General features: G+C 43.6%; 1 protein-coding gene across 1 annotated transcript in view; it reads right to left on the bottom strand.

The window, feature by feature from the left end:
- Positions 1 to 18,244, bottom strand: part of col6a1 (collagen, type VI, alpha 1) — a 34,490-nt gene that overhangs the window by 1,759 nt on the left and 14,487 nt on the right. Inside the window, exons 21-35 of the mRNA XM_084058383.1 lie at positions 17,229 to 17,291; positions 15,646 to 15,708; positions 15,416 to 15,466; positions 15,241 to 15,276; positions 14,464 to 14,526; positions 7,548 to 7,613; positions 5,227 to 5,262; positions 4,800 to 4,836; positions 4,172 to 4,180; positions 3,766 to 3,899; positions 2,395 to 2,504; positions 1,975 to 2,161; positions 824 to 998; positions 696 to 725; positions 1 to 441 (exon numbers count right to left, since the gene is read on the bottom strand). The exon at positions 1 to 441 is cut by the window's left edge and continues 1,759 nt beyond it. Of these exons, the coding sequence (XP_083914509.1) occupies positions 1 to 441; positions 696 to 725; positions 824 to 998; positions 1,975 to 2,161; positions 2,395 to 2,504; positions 3,766 to 3,899; positions 4,172 to 4,180; positions 4,800 to 4,836; positions 5,227 to 5,262; positions 7,548 to 7,613; positions 14,464 to 14,526; positions 15,241 to 15,276; positions 15,416 to 15,466; positions 15,646 to 15,708; positions 17,229 to 17,291 (1,501 nt within the window). The remainder of the gene's footprint in view (positions 442 to 695; positions 726 to 823; positions 999 to 1,974; positions 2,162 to 2,394; positions 2,505 to 3,765; positions 3,900 to 4,171; positions 4,181 to 4,799; positions 4,837 to 5,226; positions 5,263 to 7,547; positions 7,614 to 14,463; positions 14,527 to 15,240; positions 15,277 to 15,415; positions 15,467 to 15,645; positions 15,709 to 17,228; positions 17,292 to 18,244) is intronic.

The following is an 18,244-nucleotide window of genomic DNA, read 5'->3' on the forward strand; positions in this document are numbered from 1 at the left end:
AGATGACATAGAGCTCCACACCAGCTTCCGCCACCTGGCGCACTTGCTTTTCCAACACGGCGTCGGTGACGCCCTGCGACCTGCCGTCCGAGAACAACACCAGCTTCTTCTTCCTGCTGCCCCCTGAGTCGCCGCGGCCCTGGAAGCGCTGCATAGCAAACTTCATGGCTCCGACCACGTCGGTGCCGTCATTCTGGAAGGCGGCCTCCTCCACGCGAAACGCCAGCTGGGTGAGGTTGGTGGTCATCTCCTGCTCCATGCGGGCAGTGCGGCTGTACTGGGCCACGCCTATCCGTACACCCGCCCGCCCTTTCCGCTCTGCGGTCAGGAAGCGTTCGGCCACGCGGCGGACAAACGTCTTGCTGGTGTCAAAGTTCTTCTGGCCAACGCTAGCTGAGCTGTCCATCATCACCAGGATGTCTGTGTCATCGGTGAAGGTAACTGTAACGTACAGAACACAGTGGGGTCAATAACGTGATCCACTAAATGACTTGGCCTGGTGCTGACTTCAAGGACAGTAGATGTTTAGCAAGAAAAACTGAGGGAGTCTCCTCGATAAAGATTTAAAACAAATATCAGGAAAAGAGTGAGTCGACGTTCAACAGGAGAAGCCTGAGAAATTGAAATTGAAGTCAAGGGCGATCATGTATGAAAATGTGGCACATGTGATATAGTATCAGGGAAAACAGACTTACTGGGACATTTGTAGTTTGGACACTTCTTATCTGGTGTTGGAAGCGAGAAAGAAAAAAGAATTAAGTCCATTTATTTATATGGAATGATAAATCTGGCACCTGTACATGAGTGTGTGTTTGTGTTGTACCTTGACAGATGCTGGCAGTGAGGTTCTGCAGGAAGGCGTCGTCCAGCAGCTCTGCAAAGTTGTCCAGGACAAAAGAGAAGCCAGGCTTGTCTGGGTCACTCTGACACACCACAGCATTCAGCTGCTCACTGTTGGGCTGGCGGCCGGAGTAATCCTTCACCCCTAAACCTCCCACCTGGAGAAACGCAGTGTTTAAGAAATGGTTGTTCTTCAGCAGCTGGGGGATGGTTGGGGTGCTTTAAAGAACCACTGCCGTACAAGGAACCGGTTTAGCCCCTGTATGGTTCTTTAGAGGTTCCATAAGGGAGCCATAAGGTCCATTTTGGTGATATCTGAACATTGAGTTATAAATGGATCAATAAACACTGAGGATTTTACTATGTAGGTTGGTACATTTGTGTATTTAATTTAGTTTCCCTACCAAAAATGGAGGCCATAAATCAGCTATTTGAATAGAATGCACCGCATTTTAACGTGTTTTAAGCGCCAGAGGGGTGGGAACTGAGGCAGACGGGAGTTGTCCATAACAGAAGACTTAAGTAACATAAATTGACTTGAAAATGTTTTTATATGTATGGGTCGACTCCAAGAGGCATTAACAATCATTTGCGAGAAGAAAAAACCTACAAGTCAGGTCAGTAATAAGCATTCATTATCCGACAAGCATCGTAAAATCTTACACAGTAAAGTCTTGAGTGTTAACTTAACTCTGAGTTACATTTGACTCTTGAGTTAAATGAGAGTGTAAAAGGGTTAATTAACATTTATGGGTCAATTTTGACACTCTCAGAGTGCCAAAATTTACCGGTTTCCCTTAACCTCTTGCATCCGAACGTCCCTGTTCTGGAGTGACCATTCTCACGAAAATACCCAATCTACAAGCTCACAACGCATTACATTGTGACACGTTGAGAGCTTCTATTTTCGGTGAAGAGATTTGGTGTAGAGAGGGGGAAAAAAGAGTGTGCCAAGTACAAAGCCAACTCCAGTCAAGTTTACTAAAGTATAGAGGGTTTAAGTGGTTAAAGATGGGTCCTAACACGCGTGTCCCCTTGTGTATTATGTCACTGTGTCCATAAGAGCCCTCACAAGACACTGTGCTGGACTGAGAATTGGAGTGATGTGTTTTGTTTGTTTGTGCCATGCCTTACCCTGATGCCTTTTCCACAGAGTGTGTTGAGGGGAACCGTGTCCCTCTCGGTGTTGGTGCGGCCGTCTGTCAGCACCAGCACCACGCGGTTGTCCTTCGTCAGGCGGTTGATCATGTTGTTCAGAGAGTACTGCAGGGCCTCGCCCGTGTATGTGGCCTCAGCCAGCCAACGCAGGTTTCTCACAGCCCTGCACACGCACGCACGCACGCACGCACGCACACACGCACGCACGCACGCACGCACACACAGGAAGAGAGAGATGGCCTAGTCTTTAGTAACGGCTACAGTAACTGCAAATCCGGAGTGTGTGTGTGTGTGTGTGTGTGTGTGTGTGTGTGTGTGTGTGTGTGTGTGTGTGTGTGTGTGTGTGTGTGTGTGTGTGTGTGTGTGTGAGGGCCCGGTGGGCATCTGCTAACTCACTGTTTCAACTCGGCGAGGGTCTTGATGTTGGGGTCTCCGAGCTGGACAGCTTCTTGAGCCTGACTTCCACTGTACTGAACCACACCCACCCTGGACTCATTAGTACCAAACTGGAAAGAGAAACAGGAAAGGATGAGTGAGTGTTTATGTGCATGTTTGTGTGTGTGTGTGTGTGTGTGTGTGCTTGTGCACATGATGTGTGTCTATGTGTGTACATGTGTGTACGCACATGCACATGTTTTCCTCTGTTAACATTTCTGAGTCACACCCACTTTCAGTAATTATATCCAAACTGGAATGACAGAGTCATTGGCGTGATATAAAAGTAAGTGTCCAAACCATGAAAAAATATGTTCTCCATTCACACATTTCTATTTTGAGTTCTCTGTCCGCAAAGCAACACTCCCAAGCATCTACAAGGACAGCTTTATAACACTTTGCAGCTTGCACCGTATCATCATGTGAAGTTAAACAATGCCTCATGGGTCAAATAATGGTCATTCTGCAAAGACAGCGCAAAGGCATGCGACTATAAAGGGAACGAGAGTAAGGCCTGATTCATGCTTCTTTGCGCTCCGGTGTTGCGCGCCAAAAATAGCCGAAGACCTTGCAGATCGGCTATTTTCGGCTTGCGGCACCATCGTACGGCGGCCGATGGTGGTTCAGTCCAGTGGTTCTCAATCTTTTCTGGATCAGGGCCCACTTGAAAATCTCGAAAGCGGTCGCGGCCGACCCATCGTTAAGTGTTCAGATGGGCAGGCCGCATGCATTTCCCCCAGAGTTTATTTAATGATCAATCAATTGATTGTGTTCCGGCATGGATCAATGGAACTAACATATTATACAAATAAGTTCCTATTTTTCTTAATTTTATTTTTTTTCTTTATTTTTATTTGTATTATTATTATTTGGAGGGCATTTATGCCTTTATTGACAGGACAGTAGTCTGACAGGAAATGGGGAGAGAGAGATGGGGAGTGACACACAGCAAAGGCCGTCGGGATCGGGACTCGAACCTGCGACGCGCTGTCAGGCTACACTGAGCCTAGGTGCCTAGACCGCTACACTTTTTTCAAGGTTTTAAAGAAAACATATTATTTTATGTTATTATATTATAATTACAATCCTAGTGTTTTGCTAGTTATTTGGGGGCCCTCTTACAATATCATTGAATTGATAAGAACCAGAATCGATGAACAGAATCTGAATCGATAGCATCTTAACAATATCCATCCCTAGTTGGTCCACAGACGGACCAACATTTCCATCTTTAGAGCCCTGCTGCTGGCGAGGCAATTTTTTTTATAGGCATTCAAGACAAAATAAATATTAATTAAGTAATAAAATAAGACACAAATAAGCATCACTGACTTTGACTTGCTGGTCCTTCATCAGGCGGTCTATTACAGTGATGATGAAGTCCTTGGCCAGGGCGAAGTTGGAGGAACCAATACTCTCTGAGCTGTCCACAATAAACGCCAGGTCCAGAGGTCCACACTTACACTCTAAAGCAAGCACACACACACACACACACACACACACACACACACACACACACACACACACACACACACACACACACACACACACACACACACACACACACACACACACACACACACACACACACACACACACACACACAATTACAGCCAGTAATCACAAAACAATCAGTACAGTAGAGATAAGTATAGGGGAAATACTTAGATTGGCTGGCGCCATCTGTTTCTAATTGGGTGGGGAAAAAATGATAGTAGTAGGTGGAGATAAAACTTACCACAACAGGCTGTGTGATGAGGAACGCACCCCAAAAAAGAGAGATGCAAAAATAAGATTAACTAATGAGAGTTTAAATTGTTAAAGGGGAAATCCACCCATTTTCAATATTTAACTATGTCATTAATATAGCATAAAGGAGTTGTGTCGAAATAAGAAAAAAGTTCCCCCCTTTCTGTATTGCCTTGAACTGGAAGATTGATTTTGGGTTTAACATGGCAAATTACAACACGATGAGTCATCATGTTGTAATTTGCAATGTTAAACCCAAAATCAATCCTCCAGTTCAAGGCAACACAGAAAGGGGGGAACTTTTTTCTTATTTCCACACAACTCCTTTATGCTATATTAATGACATAGTTAAATATTGAAAATGGGTGGATTTCCCCTTTAAGTCAACATAACCCTCTCAACCTTCACATTTTTGGTTTCCACTGAATGTCTTCTGGCAGTGAGTTGAAGTAAAGAGTGTGCGGCTACTATGTTGTGTGTGTGTGTGTGTGTGTGTGTGTGTGTGTGTGTGTGTGTGTGTGTGTGTGTGTGTGTGTGTGTGTGTGTGTGTGTGTGTGTGTGTGTGTGTGTGGAATAATGTGTGTAACTGCATGTTCACAGTTCGAGGGTGGACTTACAGCAGAGCTTCATGATGATATCCAGAATCTCACATTCCTGAAGAAGAGGAAGAAGAAAAAGTAGAGGTGGAATGTCTGTTACGGTATGGTCTGGTGTGGTGTGGTGTAGTGTAGCATTACATAGCATTACATAACGCACGGAGCACACGGACATAACTTGAGGCCTTTCCAAAACCGAAAGAAAAAGAAAACATCTTGAAATGAGATTTACTTCAGAGACAGCTTCTCGGTCAAATGCTGCACTTATTGTGTCCAGGAAATTGGCCCTGTGGCTCTGACTTGCAGTATCAACTTCAAGTGCAAACCAATATGGCCACAGGGGGAATTAAGTCTTTTGGGTACTGTGGCCGCCCAGCCCTGTGGCCATGCTGAGTTCAGGGGTGAAGGAGGGTCAAAGGTAGACTGATTAAACGTTTTTTAAACTCACATCGGTTCCTGGTGGTCCTGGAGGCCCAGGAGGTCCCTGGAGAGAGAGAGAGAACAAGAGATACAGATAGTGAGAGAAGCAGAGAGCGAGGCAGGGAAATGGGAGGGAGAGGGGATGAGTGATTCACTATCGTGTTTGTAGTATTTACCAGTATAAAATCAGCCAGACCACTGTTTCTCCACTTGACTGAACGTAAACTGACTGAATGGTTAGAACTGGTGCTAACTTACAGTAAAGGAGAAAAAAAAGAATCACTGGCCTAGAATGTGATGATTTTTTAAGAGGAAAACCGTTACTCCCTTTGAATTCGATGCAAACCAGAATCCGAGTCATTTAACCCACATCCATCCCCACCCACACGCTCAGCCCAAACTATAACAACAACTCAGAAACTGCACAGTTCTGTCTCTCCGTCACACCATTCTGTGTGTCTTGCGCTGCTTGCATCTGTTTTGTTTTAACAGACAAAAATTTCACTTTTAAGAGTTTTCTTTTGTGTGTGTGTTTGTGCGACAACGATGGCGCACGCGCACACGCACACACACACGCACGCACGCACGCACGCACGCACGCACGCACGCACGCACGCACGCACGCACGCACGCACGCACGCACGCACGCACGCACGCACGCACGCACACACACACACACACACACACACACACACACACACACACACACACACACACACACACACACGCACACACACACAAACAGAGAAAAGCGAAACAGCAGTTAATTGTAGACTGGAGGATTCATCCCACAGACATAACTCAAACTGTTCCTGCAGAAATATGCAGCGGAGCCACAAGCCAGAGGAGAAGAAGAGGGGGAGCTAGGGAGAGGAGCACAGCGGAGTAAGGGAAGAGTGGGGAAAATTGGAAAGGTTAGAGTTCAAGGTTGATGGAATGGGGCCCAGCAGAGTAGTTCAGGTCTTCATGCATATTGCACATCAGTGGTTCTCAGTGGTTCTCAAACCTTTTCATTTCAAGGACCACTAAATTAATATGTATTTGCCCGCGGATCCCCATCTGAAAATATTTTGTGCCAGGGACCCCATACATGACTTGTGTTGTTAAAATGTTTCAAACATATTCCCCAAAAATCTAAAACCACACTACGCATTGCATCGTGCTGCGTTGTGGGCTTGTAGATCTGCTATTCTGAAATAGCCGATGTATATAGGGTTAAAGTGGTTAAACTAATTTTGATGGTATATTAACTAATTTTGCGGGGGAACCCCCTCAAGGACCCTGGGAGTCCCCGGTCCTCACTTTGAGAACCACTAGAGTAAGGGAAGAGTGCTGAAAATTGGAACGTTTAGAGTTCAAGGTTGATGGAATAGAATGAGGCCCAGGAGAACAGCTAGGTCTTCATACATATTGTACATCTTACAGGAACCAGCGTTTTGTGTGTCACTTCAATTGCCAGCTGATGCACTTGTGAAAGCATGGAAGATTTGTTGACATTATTTGGGAAAGGCTGCGGCATGTATGCATGTGTATAGAATTGGGGAGGGATCTATTTTGGAGGCAGAGGTATTAAAGGACAACTTTGTTTTTTTACAACCAAGGTTTATATTTTAGCTTGTAATTAAAGTAAATAAATGATGAGTGTAATTTTTTTTTCATTTACTGCTTTCTATAGTTTTAGCATTTTTTGCGATATTTTTTACAGTGGGCGGGGGCATTCTGTCCGGTGGCTAAATATGCCTTTTTTACACAATAAAAAAGGTCCGGCTGTCTGAGATGGCCAGATGTGAGTTATTGGGGGCTAGAAGAGCTACTGTAAATAATAATAAAGAAAACGCCGGGTTAATGTGTTAAAAAAATACATATTTAGCCACCGGACAGAATGCCCCCGCCCACTGTGAAAACACTGTAAAAAAGATTGTGAAAATTGCTAAAACTATAGAAAGCAGTAAATTTAAAATTTTTAACACTCATCTTTTATTTACTTTAATTACAATCTAAAACATAAACATTGGTTGTAAAAAAACAAAGTTGTCCTTTAATCCCTCCCTGCTATGTCTGGACTTGTACATGCACACCGAAGCCCATGCACATACACACACATGCACGCACCCACCAAAACACAGGCACGCACGCACGCACACACACACACACACACACACACACACACACACACACACACACACACACACACACACACACACACACACACACACACACACACACACACACACACACATGCACCAACACAAATCCTCAGTGTAACCAAATTGACATTTACAGGTCTATTTGGTACAGAGATAAATTAACACTGAGGATTTTACTTTGATGTTGTTTTGGCATTCTTACTGGTTTGCCCTCGGATCCTCTGTGACCTTTGGCCCCTTTCGATCCTGGATCCCCTGGCAGGTTATTCTGTGGACAGAAAGAAATATTGTGTGAGAGGATCAGAGACACAGTCGCCCTCATTTATCAACGGAACGTATAAACCGGCTTATATTTTTCCATATATTCGGCCGTACACCAACGTCGAAGTCACATTTATCAACGAATCCTACACAGACAATCCTAGCGTACATTGGGTCGGAGCCTTGATAAATGTCACGGCTGAAACCGAGCGTCATTTAAATAACACGCCCTTAAATATTCTCGAAACGCCCTGATTTTACGACATGGAGAACCAGAATACGACCAAATAAAGCATGGGAAGCCAAAAGAGTTTCGGCGGCTTGCCTCGCCTTGCTGCCTGTCAAGTCACACACGCACACGCCTCTCTCTCTCTCTCACACACACATATACACACACGCCCAACTGTGTCTTTCATGTAATCCGTAGCGGTACAATCTTTGTCACGTAGGCTTGTAGCCTACATGAATTATTACTAGACCATACCCGGTCGACGCATCCGTGGGGGGATATGCGCACATGATCTGGCAACCCGGGAGGCAGTTCGTCCCATAGCTGGGCAGCCCCGTAACCATGGCGACAGTGTTTGACACAAAAACGCTAATAAGAAGCTGAGATTTGGTGAAATTGAAAAACGGGCTTCACAGTTAAGTTCAGATGGTAATGGTCAATGGCTGTGTGCAAAATCAGAGCAATTGCTCCAGCCACTGAGGAGAACCGGGTAGCTTCACCTACTCACCTACTCACCTACTCACCACTACGCCCTTACTAGAATTATAGTATGATGATACCAATCACATCGCCATGAATGGGGTTTGTATATTAATTTATTTAACCCATACCGAGCAGTGCACAAGCAGTCATGTAGGATATTCCCTGTGAGACTCGTGATCCTGTGCTGCCACGTTAATAAGAGATTCGATCGTCGGGTTTATATCCTTAACCCAGCCAGGTTGCGTAGCCTACATAACTCTCTATGACATAACTCCATAATATAGGACAAGCTACTGTAAGTTTGTAGACCTCACTGTCCATGAAAAGATGGTCGGGGCTCCCGAAAATGCTCTTGCAGAAGCGCTTGTATATTTTGAAAATAGCAGATCTACAAGCTCACAACGCGTCGGGATGGGACGTGTTGTGAGCTTGTATATCTACTATTTTCAAATAGCCAATGCAGCCAGATCTGCAAGCTTAACCGAATGACTGTTAAAGCAGTTTGTTTAAATTACTTTATAAAATGTTATATTTTCACAGGGATTATTTATTAGTGTAGATATACATTTAGGAGTGGATTATGTGTCCAGATGCCTGTCAGACAGTCAGACAATGCTGCTCCGCACGTCTAGAATGGAATAAACAGGCGCAGCCAAAGTCAACAACTGCTATCGACCAGACGTGAGATCTCAGCGTACGGTAGGATGAAGCCAACGTCAGGATATATTGATAAATGCCGAAAGTTGCGGTGATCTCACCGTACGCCCATTATTTGGTCTGCACCGCGTTGATACATGAGGGCCACTGTGAGGGGGCAATCTACTGGCTTCCTATGTATTGGCTAATTGTCCATTTTAGTTTTTCCTGTTGAGCAGTTTGTATATCAAGGTCAGGTTGTGATGTATTAAGAGCAGAACTATTTTGTTGAATATGTTTCCAGCACATTTCCTGAGGCAGTGACGGCTCTTAACTCCTCATCATCAGATCAGGTCATGAACATAATTCAACTGTGTCCCTACTCCCCGAGTGTTCTATTTAATTTATAATGGTATTTTTTATGTTTTTATGATGATGTGTATTTGTATATTTGATAATTTTGTCTACTCCGAGCACACACCAAGCCAAATTCCAAAAAGGGATGCTCAGTGGAGCGCATATCTCAGCCAGGGCGTAAAAAGTATTGGGTCCTTCATAGAGAATCTTACATTATCAATACTAGACCGTGCCTGCTGGGCACCGATTTACTCGGGAACGATGCAAGTCGGGAACAATGCAAATTGGGATGCATGCATGCCACACCCAGTTATGCAATACCCCTTGTACCCGTCTGTCTGTGTCCCTTTTTGCCCATATGTAGAGATCTCTGTATTTGTCTGTCTGCCTGTGTCCCTTTTATGCCCATACGTACTTGGAGATCTCTGTATCTTTGAATTCTTTGGCCTATTGGCAGCGTGCACAATCAATTTGACACATATCGGTGTAGTGGTGTGCGCGAATAGCCGCAGAGAGACACACAGACAGGGGGTACAAAATCATCTCCACCTGTCTTTGGCCTGGCGGAGATAATCAATGGTTCATTGAAATGGTGATAAATGAGTGAATCTGGAATCTGGAATCTCAGTAGGGTGTCTGGCTTGGGCAGAAGCTATGAAAAATCTTGACGATAGATGAGATAAATGTCCTGTTGTTAACATCTGCCAACCTCTGCCTGCACAGATGGTGCAAATGACTGTTGAGAAACAATGACAAATTAGTGTGTGTGTGTGTGTGTGTGTGTGTGTGTGTGTGTGTGTGTGTGTGTGTGTGTGTGTGTGTGTGTGTGTGTGTGTGTGTGTGTGTGTGTGTGTGTGTGTGTGTGTGTGTGTGTGTGTGTGTGTGTGTGTGTGTGTGTGTGGGGGGGGGGGGGGATATATCAAGTGGAAATTTCTCCTCACTTTGTGGATCGCATGAGAGACATTTCAGGTATGTGTTGCTTTCCCCCCTGTTTCTCTAAGATCACATTTGCCTGCCAATCAGCACATATGAGACTCATTAGGGACATCTATAAATTAACATCCCTTCAGTTACTCTAAATGTCAACTTTATTAAGCCTGTATGCTTCTCTCCATTTCATTGCTATCGTCCCCCCAAAAAAGAAGAAGAAAATAAATCATGTCACTGAATGCAGTTCAAATCTTAATCTGAGTCAGATCTGTGCTACCACTCTCTGTCAACAACGTCCAGCTGCAATGAGCAGGAGAAGTCCAACTCTGCAGCTGCTACTGTGACCCATAGCTAATCAGTGGGAGATTATGGGCGAGATACTGTAGATAAAGCGTGGATAATAAATGGCTTGCCACTCTTTCTAAGCTGTTTGTCAAATTATCCCCACTTTAAGAGCCTTGATTTTTTTCCCACAGTTAGATTTACTTCAAAGTGGGTGAGGGAGTGGATTTGTCTTTGACTGAACCTAACCCTAACACTACTGACTAACTGGGAGAATGGATGTTACCACAAAATGACAAGTTTAGAGAGAGCACCGGAGTGTGTCCTGTAACTAGTAACCAGGAACTAGAATTAGTTCTGTTAGAATCTGTTTTAGCAACTTTCAACCTGATGTCCCTATTTTGGACAATTCACAGAGAAAAATGTGTGCACATCCCACACCGGCATTTAGGCCAGGTGCTGGACATCAAGGATAAGAAGAAAGTCTGCACAGGCCTGATGAAGACCTAGAAGGTCGAAACGTTGCATAAATAAAAAGTAGAAAAAGATGGTATTCAGTATCACCACAACTACAGTATTCTATGATTACAGTCGTGAAAGTGATTAAAGTAAAAGAAAAAGTTTTATGACTCATTAAGAAAAACATCCACAGAACAGCTGTTTCGCCACCTTGACTGAATCTTTTACACATCTAGAACACAAAATGAATTAATCCAATTCACCATGTGGTGAGCTTCCTTTGTGCTGCAAATAGTACCTCCTTGCTAATCACTCCAAAACGGGTAGCTTACATCACAACGTCTAAGAGCAGTGGATGTAGGAGGACAGGCAGACAACTGCACCACCAATCATCATGATACAGTAGATCATTTTTGCCGTTTGATCTCCATTCAGAGTAATTTAAAAACAGCTGGACTATACTTCTACTCTATTTAAAGCCTAAAGGCAAGACAGACAGACAGACAGACAGACAGACAGACAGACAGACAGACAGACAGACAGACAGACAGACAGACAGACAGACAGACAGACAGATACTGTAGATAGAGCGAGAATGAGAGAAGATTGAGAGAAACGATACTGCACACGAACATTCCCCAGGTTAACAGGTAATGCTGACCACCTGTTAACGAAACGCACATGCGTGATTCCACTTTATTACACAAGTCAGAAAACACACAAATACTCACACAGACAGACAGACAGACAGACAGACAGACAGACAGACAGACAGACAGACAGACAGACAGACAGACAGACAGACAGACAGACACACACACACACACACACACACACGCACGCACACACACACACACACACACACAAACACACAAATACTCACAGACAGACAGACAGACAGACAGACAGACAGACAGACAGACAGACAGACAGACAGACAGACAGACAGACAGACAGACAGACAGACAGACACACACACACACACACACACACACACACACACACACACACACACACACACACACACACACACACACACACACACACACACACACACACACACACACACGGATTCAATTACTGCACATTCCCAACTTCAAACAGTTTCTGATGTATGAAACATGGCCCATATCACCCGTAAAAGCTTGCGCGCGCACGCACACACACACGCACGCACGCACGCACGCACGCACGCACGCACGCACGCACGCACACACACATACATACGGAGAGATACACTTCATATGCCGTCATATATGAGGACACATTATCAGACGTCAGTGTTGACATACCACAGTGAAGCTGTATTAATTACACAGTTTGTTAAAAGGTTATGAGGGCTGTCTGCACCTTAACCTTCTCTGACACACCCAGTCCCCCCTGGCAACAAGTAAAGCTAGTTGCTACACATACATGTCTGAACAGTGTAAAAATGATATATTTATAAAATCCAAAGTAGGCCAACTGTGTTTTAACACAAAAACTGAACTGTGCAAAAACAATTCATTTATAAAATTCAAAGTAGGCCAACTGTGTTTTAACACAAAAACTAAAGCGTTTTCTTTAGTTTTTTTTGCCTTTTTTCCCCTCTTCTGCCTTTTTTGTTTGACTTACACTCAAACACCCAGTCTAATTACAGTGCATTTGATTTTTACATTTGATCCTGTTGTGTATAGTAAATGTCATTGTCCATTCAAACATACCAGCAACTGGCTGGGGGCAAAAACTTGTGGAAACAAGTATGTGACTGTTGAAAAGAGAAGAGACTTTTTGTCTGTTGAAACACAGGGAGAGTGATGAACAAGTCTTGAATGGAAAGTAATGGATTCAGTCTGGCCAGTGATCTATACGTTCAATATGGAAACTTGGAAACTGTAATATGGAATCTATTTTTAAAAAGGAATTTCACATCTCAATATCGACCATTATAAGACAGAAATAGAAAAGCAGCTACAGTACTTTTACCCAAGCCAGAGTCAGGGAAGTTAGGGAAATTACAAAGTACAATAGTACGCCATTACATGTGAAATGAAAATCACCAACATTTTACTCTGTAGCTAAATCATTGCTACAAGTATCTATTGGTGAGAAGTTAAGACTGACTGTTAATGCAAGATCTTATGTTAAAAGCAGGCGTAAATACAATGTCTAAGTTTGAAGAAACTTCAAAAAAGAATGTGTTGCTCCAAAAGTATTATTTAAATATTTAAATGCTTCCACTAGAAAGGCTGTACAGTCCCTTCTTTACTCTTGCAGGGCAGTGACTCACCCTGCCCCACTATTAACCCATTCTTAACGAGCTCTGACTCAGTATTAATTGTCTTAATGAGCTCTAACTCACTCTGCCTCAGTATTAACACAGTCTTAATGAGCTCTGACTCACTCTGCCCCACTATTATAATTCATACTCCATCGCATCATGCACATTATTAGCTTGTAGATCTGTTGTTTTTGGCATGTAACGCCATTATTCTGCAGAGTAAATTAGGCTTAAATGAGCTGTGACTCACTGTCGTAATGAGCTCTGAGCTGCTCTGAAGGCTGAATCTAAAGCTGACAAAGTGTGACGTCCTCTCAAGGACAGGGAGGGGTCAGGGGACACGGATGTAGGCATGACAGAAAACATGTGCAGGAATGTTTAGGTCATGAAACACGAAGCTCGCTAATGTCATGATTTCAGCGCAAACATCACCAAGGTTAAGCCGGGGTTTAAACTACAACGCAAAGGGTTTTATGAGCGAGTGTACTGTCCATACATGGACGCATGTATACGCGCACGCACGCACGCACGCACGCACGCACGCACGCACGCACGCACGCACGCACGCACGCACGCACGCACGCACGCACGCACGCACGCACGCACACACACACACACACACACACACACACACACACACACACAGACACCCTCAAAATGAGAAATGCGGTCCCTTCATATTCTACCCTCATTTCGTGGTATCCTTGACAACGACATATACACAGCTGTCTCAGCTCAAACCCCCTTTCCCCATAGACACACACATTTGAACACAAACACACACACACACACACACACACACACACACACACACACACACACACACACACACACACACACACACACACACACACACACGCGCACACAAACTGCATCCCGTTAGATGTGATAAAGTGCTTCCAGCTGCGAGACAGAGAACAAGAAAAAAGAAAGAGAGAGGGAGGTAGATACTCTAGATAGATAGAAAGATAACAAACTGAAAATCCAAAGTAGTACAATAACGGTGAAAGGCATCAAAAAAAAATATCGAAACAACAGAAAGAGATAAAAGATAAAAGAGAGAGTATGTCTAACTGTGTCCATAAAAAACAAAGGAGGATTGAAGTGTGACTCACATCCTGTCAGTGGTCTCTGCCAGGAAGGGGTTGAAGGGAAGATAAAACCACACAAATGGAGAGATAAAGAAAGAGACGATTCCAAAATGAAGAGAAACAGACTCACATCAGCTCCTGGTTCTCCAGGCTCCCCGTCATCCCCTTTAGGTCCAGGGGTTCCCTTTCCGCCCTTAATTTCAGAGAGTAAAGTTGAAAGGTCAGGAACATACTGTACATGAGCGTGTCAACGTCTTTACACAATGTTGGCAACGGACACTACACAATCTAACTCATCCTCCCCAAGGGAACACACAGTAGACTTCTTTTGTGCCGTTAGCTATGAAGATGTACAGTATAATGATGCATACGATGGCCCGTGCAATAGACTATTAGCTCAGAAGTAACAACAGTTCATTACAGTAAGGACACTATGTGACATGGTTACTGTGTGTGCTCTTATTATTTATTTTGTCCTGCATTATGCATGCACTGTTGAGGGTGTATAGTGTTGTATATTCTGTTCATTATTGATGGTGTTTCTTTTGAGTGCGATGTATTTTACTTATCTTATCTTATATTAAATTAACATTACAGGTCCCTACACACTGAGGGCGAATATTTCTGGTGCATACTTTACATTAATTAAAACTGCTGTTTGTGGCATGAGGACATCAACACAGAACGTGAATGTAAAGAGGCAATAAAAAAAAATTGAAACAAGATCACTTTTTTACCGTGAATAAAAGCATCAGCCTGTATGAATGAGGCATCTCCTAATTAACAGTTTGATGTGAATTATTTTCGCTCCCTGTGTATGTAACAACCTGAAGAATGTGTACATGCATTCAAGAGGCTAAATTTCAAGTTCATGGCTGGTGTCAAAGGGGAAAGGTCATGAACCTACCGACCCGCCGGCATCTCCACGTGGGCCAGGGTAACCCTAAAAAAGGTCAGAAAGGTTTGTGATACACAGTTCAATACAGAAATGTCCATGCATATTGATACAGACTTGAATGATGAGAAACCTCACACAAAACCTGGCAACACTGTACTGTTGTTAGTGTCTTCTCATACTGTACCTGGAATCCATGGCAACCCTCTGTTCCGTTTCCTGGGGCACCATCCTCTCCCTGAAACAAAGGAATAGTATTATAGACACAGTAAAATCCTTAATGGGTGTTAATTTAACTCAGATGACAAATCAATTTGTACACTCATCTGAGATAGATTAACACTGGGCATTTAATGTGTTGCAGACTCACAAATTATTAGGCCGACACCTCTCTCTCTCTCTCTCTCTCTCTCTTACCCTCTCTCCCATCTGGCCTCTGTCTCCTGGGGCTCCCTTGATTCCTCTTGGTCCTTTGGCTCCCTGGGTGTCAATAGAACAGACAAATAAAACATGAAATATGACATAATGATGTGTCTCTGTTGAAATGTAGTGGGTTGACATCATGACACAAGGGGATGGTGTACAGTATAACAAACTGTGTGTGAGTGACTGTGTGTGTGTGTGTGTGTGTGTGTGTGTGTGTGTGTGTGTGTGTGTGTGTGTGTGTGTGTGTGTGTGTGTGTGTGTGTGTGTGTGTGTGTGTGTGTGTGTGCGCGTGTGCGTGCGTGCGTGCGTGCGTGCGTGCGTGATTGGTTGCCTGAAGACTAAAAGGTTCTTGGTTCTAGGCTCTTCATGGTATTATGTCGAAGTGTCCTTAAGCCATTAAGACCGGGAACGCATCTGTGTCATTTTTTTGATTTCTTTGGCTATTCGAAAATGGCAGATATGCCGCGCTATGAGCTTGTAGATCTGTTATTTTTGAAAAACTATTGTTAGCAACTATTGTTGCTATATCAGTGGTGCTCAAACCTTTTCTTGAATGAAATCTTAAGAAATCTTAAAAATGACACAGATGCTTTCCCGGTGGGTTAAGCAAGAGGCTATTTCTGGGGAAAAGATTTGGTGTAGACAGAATAAAGCGGTCCAAGTACACTTGTAACTCAGTTGCGTTTTACTAAGAATAGAGGGTTTAAGTGTTTAAAGATGATGACTTTCAGAAGGTGAAGACGATGAACCTGATAATAACATAATTTGGTTGTTCACAACTTACAACCCTATCACAACATGAGGCTCTGTACGTAATTCATGGTTTGGAAAGCTGGTGGCTTTGGCGGTCTTAATGTCCAAGAACAACTATGCCACTGAAATATTGGCATAGATAAACAAAAAGCTTTCAGACTTTCAAGGGGCTAAATACAAAAACTGTCATAATCTGCAAGATAGCTTTAATGTAGTTTGAAGACAAGGCACCAGCCTGCTCGTCATGAGCATTTATGGGTTCAGTGATGATCAGATGACTGCTTTACCTTCTGAGCCAGGCACTTATAAATAGAATGGGAAAGAGGAATTTCCGACTTACGATTCCGAAGTTATGGGCCAAAATGTAAAGTGGTGCCACCGTGAGGCTGATGGCTGCATTTGTTTTTCCTGAGCAGCGGACTTTGAAACTATCTGCCTAGTGGGAACTGTAGCCGTTGTCGTTTCTAAAATTCTAATACTTTTAGGGCAGAAGAAGGACAATAACAATCCTAACAAATACAATAAGGTTCCCCAACACCTGCTTAGACCTCTAATTTTGACTCATCTTGATTTGACTCATTGTTGTGTGTGCGTGTGTGCATACGTGTGTGTGCGTGCATGAGTGTGTGCATGCATGTGTGTGTGCGTGCATGAGTGTATGTGTGTGTGTGTGTGTGTGTGTGTGTGTGTGTGTGTGTGTGTGTGTGTGTGTGTGTGTGTGTGTGTGTGTGTGTGTGTGTGTGTGTGTGTGTGTGTGTGTGTGTGTGTGTGTGTGTGTGTGTGTGTGCGTGTGTGTGTGCGTGTGTGTGCTGTCGATTCACCTCTGGTCCAGGTGGGCCTTCATCTCCTCTGTAGCCAGGAGCTCCAGCCCTGCCAGACTCGCCCTGGAAAACAACAGCGACAAGACCACCATTAAACACTAATAACATTACTAATTAAAAAAGCTCGCCAAAACACAACAGCATCATACAGTACGGCCCGCAGAAGAAAATGGCATCAGTCAAACATGTCTTCGTTCTCACCGTTCCTGCAATTAAAATAAACCAACGATACTGTCATTTCCTGCAGTATGCCGACAGCTGTTTCACCGCTCTGTAAACAGCATCACGCTTGAGTGCCAGATCTAAGAAATGTTTCTCTGTGCTTATATAGATTTGTAATGCTAGCCAAGATCATAGTTCAACACTGGTGACAAGACAGCATAGGAATGTAATGTGTGGAGTCAATTGTCCAACATTAGGCCTATGTCATGTGAGGTCTCTTCATGCATCAAAAAACCATAAAGTCCACACACTGGATGATGCTCCAAAAGTTTTACATTTATTTGGTTTCCACCATTGGACGTGACGTTTGGAGCCTCACCGGCTCTTCATCAGCCGGTGAGGCTCGAAACGTCATGTTTGGAATGAAATTACACAAATTAAAAATTCTTTGACGATTTTAGAGATTCTGATTGCTACAGATATCGCGAAATATTAAATATACTACTGAAACACCATAAGAGTGAATATCTGGAGGGCAGAAGCCTTGTATGTCCAAAACTGTTACATTTCAGAAAATAGAAAAAATAACCTGTGTTCCAATGGATCCAATGTAGTTATAATTTAGTCACAAGACCCAACGAAGAAGAAATGACGAAGTAGTAGTACTAACTGTGTGAGGTTGAAGTTAAGTATTTTTCTCTGCCACAGTGAGTTACTTGTCGTTTATTCCGTGTTTTCTCTGTGAAACATTTCCCTACAGTTGACTCAGTCTCAGATGTGGTGAAAAAAGGGAAAAAAGAAGGTATAGCACAAAAGAACCATTGAGAGCGCTGACATCACGGAGCTTACCACAA

Source organism: Gymnoscopelus microlampas (genome assembly GCF_963454915.1).
Source record: "Gymnoscopelus microlampas genome assembly, chromosome: 5".
NCBI classification, from domain to species: Eukaryota; Metazoa; Chordata; class Actinopteri; order Myctophiformes; family Myctophidae; genus Gymnoscopelus; species Gymnoscopelus microlampas.